We start from the raw sequence: 5,000 nt of genomic DNA, 5'->3' as shown, positions 1-5,000 counted from the left end.
CAACCCCCTAGTCTCTCCCTCCCTCCCTTTACCATCTCTGTGTCTCATCCACCCCTCTCTCTCCCTGTTTGTGACCCCTGAAACACCCCAGTACCCTTTTATTTGTATTTGTTTATTGATTTGCACACACACAATACAAAATAAATTAAATAACAGCAATATCCCTTCTTTAGGCTAGGGTCTGTGTTGCCCCAGTGACAACCCCCTGCCCCCTCCCTCCCTCCCTGTACCCATGACCCTCTCTCTCCCTGTATAGGGCCCCCGGCACCCCCTCTCCCTCCCTCCCTGTACCCACTACCCTCTCTCTCCCTGTGTAGGACCCCCGGCCCCCCCTCTCCCTCCCTCCCTCCCTCCCTCCCTGTACCCACAACCCTCTCTCTCCCTGTATAGGGCCCCCGGCCCCTCTTCTCCCTCCCTCCCTGTACCCACTACCCTCTCTCTCCCTGTGTAGGACCCCCGGCCCCCCCTACCCACCCTGCGTGTGACGGTGGGGTCTCTCAGGGCCTTGCCCATCAGGTGACCCAGCAGAGTGTTGGTGCGGAGGAAGCGCAGGCGGATGTTGGTGGCCTTGGTGAAGTCCCGCAGCACAGGGGAGTAGGAGAAGTTCATGGCCCCGGGACGCCCGTTCACCAGGGACACCACCACCTGGGGAGGAGACACACACACACACACACACACACACACACACACGATGAGACATGAATACACACACATTCACACACACTCACACACACACACACACACACACACACACACACACAATGGGACATGAATACACACACATACACACACATGCATGCACACACACACACTCACACACACTCACGCATGCACACACACACACACACACACACACTCACACACACACACACAAACAATGGGACATGAATACACACACATACATGCACACACACACACACACACACTCACACGTACACACACACACACACACACGCACGTACACACACACACACACACACCTCTCCATTCTCCAGGGGTACGATGCGGGAGTATTCCGTTGTGCAGATGATGTCACTGTCATAGGTGATGCGTTCGATGGTCTTCTGGCCGAAGCGCTCGATGCAATCTCTTTTAGAGGCTGAGAGAGCACATGGACAGAAGCACACAGACAGATAATTAGCCAGAGGAATGGTAAGAATCTGTCTTGGATATGAATTGAGGCATGTGTTGATAAGAAAATGCCATTCACTGGCTTGAACAGGCTACAGCAGGTGTGGGAATTCAACTGCTGTCTGCTGATGATTATGGGTTTTTCTCTCCTATCTACAATGAGTCAATATGAGGTTATCAAGTCTGGCTGGGTTCATATCCTTTTTTTTTTTTTTTTTGTGCACCAGTCCAACTCATATTTTTCATTTTATTGGATAGAGTTAGTGAAGCTAGACAGGACAGTAAGGAGAAGAGGGCCTGTCAGCAGAGCATGGGACAGATTTGAACCCATGCTGACATGGGCGTATGTGTGCACTGTAGACCACAGTGCTAGACCACTGGACCACCCCAGGCTAGAGGGTTCATATCCTTTGACCTGAGAGTATCCCAGGTGTTCTTGTTTTATCCTAGAGGGTTAGCTGAGTAGAGGATAGTAACAGTACAGTTGAGTAGAGTAGAGTTGAGTACAGTTGAGTAGAGTAGAGTAGAGTAGAACGACTAGAGTACAGTAGGGTATAGTACAGTATATTAGAGTACAGTAGAGTATAGTACAGTAGATTAATCATTAGAGTACAGTACATTAGAGTACAGTAGAGTATAGTACAGTATATTTGAGTACAGTAGAGTACAGAAGAGTACAGTAGAGTATAGTACAGTAGAGTAGTACAGACTAGAGTACAGTAGATTAGAGTACATTAGAGTATAGTACAGTAGATTAGAGTACATTAGAGTATAGTACAGTAGATTAGAGTACATTAGAGTATAGTGCAGTATAGTAGAGTACAGTACAGTATAGTAGAGTACAGTAGAGTAGTGTAGTAGAGTACAGTAAAGTACAGTATAGTAGAGTATAGTACAGTAGAGTACAGATTAGTAGAGTATAGTACAGTAGAGTACAGTAGAGAGTAGCATACTCTAGAGTAGAGTAGAGTACAGTAAAGTAGAGTATCAGTACCAGCCCAGTGTTTTTCCAGACCAGACCAGACCTGATGTCTCATTAGGACCAGTATAACTCAGAGGGAGCAGTGGAGCAGAGCAAATCCTCTCCTCCTCATTAGCCTGGATCACAGCCTCTCTATCAGACAGCATCATCATCATCACCTCCTCCCTACACCTCTTCATCATCATCATCATCATCATCCTAACCTCCTCCACTCCCGACACCTCTTCATCCAGGGTCATCATCATCATAACCTCCTCCAAACACCTCTTCATCCTCAGGCTGTGGCTACCCTCGTCGGTGAGAAAGCAGACAGACACATTCTGTATGAAGTCACCATGGATGACTATTTGATCTGTGGAACTCCTAAGTAAACTAACAGTGTCACTGGTTTCTCATCGGCTAAACGGACGGACGGACAGACGGGCGGAAACTCCTCAGAACTTTTTACGTCTGTAGAAAAACGGACAAACGGACTGTCAACCCCAATTCTTCCGGCCAGTCACATGCAGCTTGTAGCCGTATAGCTGCACCTGTCTCTCGCAGGCCTTAGTCCATAAAACAACAGGGGTAATTATGGAGGTCACAAACACTTCACAGGATCTCTTCCTCAGAGCTCTTTAGCATGGAGGCAACATACATTCCCTACATACTTTCAAGCTCGTCCACTTCTGTCCTTGAAAGAGAGAACAAGAGACAGAATAACAGAGAGAGAGAGAATGGAGTTTTGTGGAGGATTTGTGCTCCGGCACAAATTCAGCTTCAAAAGAGTTTACAGCTGGTCTTAAAGACTTCTGACACAGGATTTATAACTCCCAGGCTGATACTCATTAGCACTGTGCTACTTTTTACAACATGGCTTTAGCCCTGCTCTACCTACCTCTAGGCAGTGAAGGGGGGGGGGGGGGGGGGGAGAGGGAGAGAGAGAGAGAGACATAGAGAGAGAGAAAGAGACACAGTGATAGAGAGATAGAGAGATAGAGAGAGAGAGAGAGAGAGAGAGAGATAGAGAGACAGAGACAGAGAGAGATACACTCTACTCATGTTAGTGTAAGGGTATGGCAGGTCAGAGGGGCCCAGATAGGGGAGGTGTGAAGAGGCAAGGCCCAGGTACGCTACACCCAAGACCCTCCCCCCCCTCTGTCCCCCCTCTGTCCCCCCACCTCTCCCGTCTTGTCTGAGGTGTTGAGATCCTGTGGGGAGGTTGGGTCTAGCCAGGGCCTGCACACTGCAGGAATACACCGAAGGTGGGCTGGCAGAAATGTAAGGAATGTTCCAGAAACTCTGACCTAGATTGACAGCTGTTGCCACCAGTCAGGTGGAAGGTCTACATTGACATTTACATGTTGGCATTGAGCAGACGCCTAACTCCAAAGCGACGTACAACAAATACATTTGACTAAGTAGGTGAATCATCTATCCACCAGTCATAGCAGGAAAAAGTAATCTATGCTCAGGCCAGGGGCCATTGGCAGTCGTCGTGCTAGAAGAATGAACATTTCTTTTCGTTTTATCTCTGGGTATCAACCCACCCACCACTTGCCCCCTGAGGGGCTATTTTAAACCCTAAACCCTTAGAATACCCCAAAGACTCACAGACGCGCTTAACAAAACACAAGACCGGCAAGATAAACACAAATGGATATATAAGGATTTAAGTTCCTGGTAAGTTACACACACGGACACGCACACACACATGCACACACGCACACACACTTCTGAGCTCAGACACTAACAGAGTCTCTTGGGGAGGTTGGTGGGATGGGATGGAATATGCTTTTTTTCATAACAGCACCATGTTCATAATACAGCACCATGTATTCTAATGCCAGCAGAGTGCAGTGTGATATGAGTGTTGATTAGTGTTGATTTTATATTGAACTGTACGGTTCGCTGTGTTTTTTTATTTTCGTTTATATATATTTATATTTTTCATATTAGATTAGATTTTTATTTTATTTTATTTAAAATTGTATATCTTTATATTATAATACACCAGTCATACACCACTCATCTGAAATGTGTCTGAATGTTAAAGTTTCATAAGTATAAGCAAAATAAATTAAAGTAACAGTTTGTATATAGATAGTACCATTTTCTTTCTCCTAGCATTTTCTAGTAGCAGTGTGTTTCTAGTAGCATTTTCTTTCACAAAACACGTACCGAAACCGAACCGAAACTGTGACCCAAAAACCGATGTTCAAACCGAACCATGGGCCAACTGAACCATTGCACCCCTAGTGTTGATGTTCTTATTTCTGTTGTTGTTGTTGTTGTTGTTGTTGTTGTTGTTGTTGTTGTTGTTGCAGTTGCTGGCCAGGGTTGTGTTGCCACCTACAGTGATGGCAGACAGGGCTCACACTAACAACAGGGACACTGTACTGGGTTTGAAATGGAGAGAGGAAAAACAAGAGGGAGAGAAAGAAAGAGGAGAAGAGAAAGAGCTGGGCTGGCTTGAACCTGGCATCAGATTCCTAAAGTGTCACTGTTTCAAAACTCTCTTCCAGAGAATGGGCCCTTTTTGTTAAATGCACAAACAATATTGTGCTACCCTTCACCCCTGATATCATTCCCGAGGCAGAGTTCGGAATTTATTTATTATTTATATATTACACTGTGAATCCGAAGGGGAGAATTCAATGAGAACGTGTGAGCGTTCTATAGTTCTATAGTCTGGGTTCTACTCACAGGCGAAGAACTGCCAGGGTTGGTAGGTCTCCCCGAAGTCGATGGAGCGTTCCAGAACCCACAGGTCCGGCCTGGGAGAGTTGGCGAACTTGATGAGAACGTAGGCGACATGGAAAAGCTGGGTCAGGAGAGAAGACAGAACACTGCTGTTAGAACTCAATATTTATAAATATATATATATAAATCTTGATGAAATATGATA

General features: G+C 46.1%; 1 protein-coding gene across 1 annotated transcript in view; it reads right to left on the bottom strand.

The window, feature by feature from the left end:
- The window catches only part of lama5 (laminin, alpha 5), a gene marked incomplete at both ends in the record, with an annotated part of 106,990 nt that overhangs the window by 71,882 nt on the left and 30,108 nt on the right, over positions 1-5,000 (bottom strand). The window contains 3 exons of the mRNA XM_080534387.1: positions 475-645; positions 981-1,099; positions 4,799-4,916. Of these exons, the coding sequence (XP_080390513.1) occupies positions 475-645; positions 981-1,099; positions 4,799-4,916 (408 nt within the window). The remainder of the gene's footprint in view (positions 1-474; positions 646-980; positions 1,100-4,798; positions 4,917-5,000) is intronic.

This window comes from Nansenia antarctica (genome assembly GCF_963989245.1).
Source record: "Nansenia antarctica genome assembly, chromosome: 6".
NCBI classification, from domain to species: Eukaryota; Metazoa; Chordata; class Actinopteri; order Argentiniformes; family Microstomatidae; genus Nansenia; species Nansenia antarctica.
This window is presented reverse-complemented; position numbering and strand designations above follow the sequence as displayed.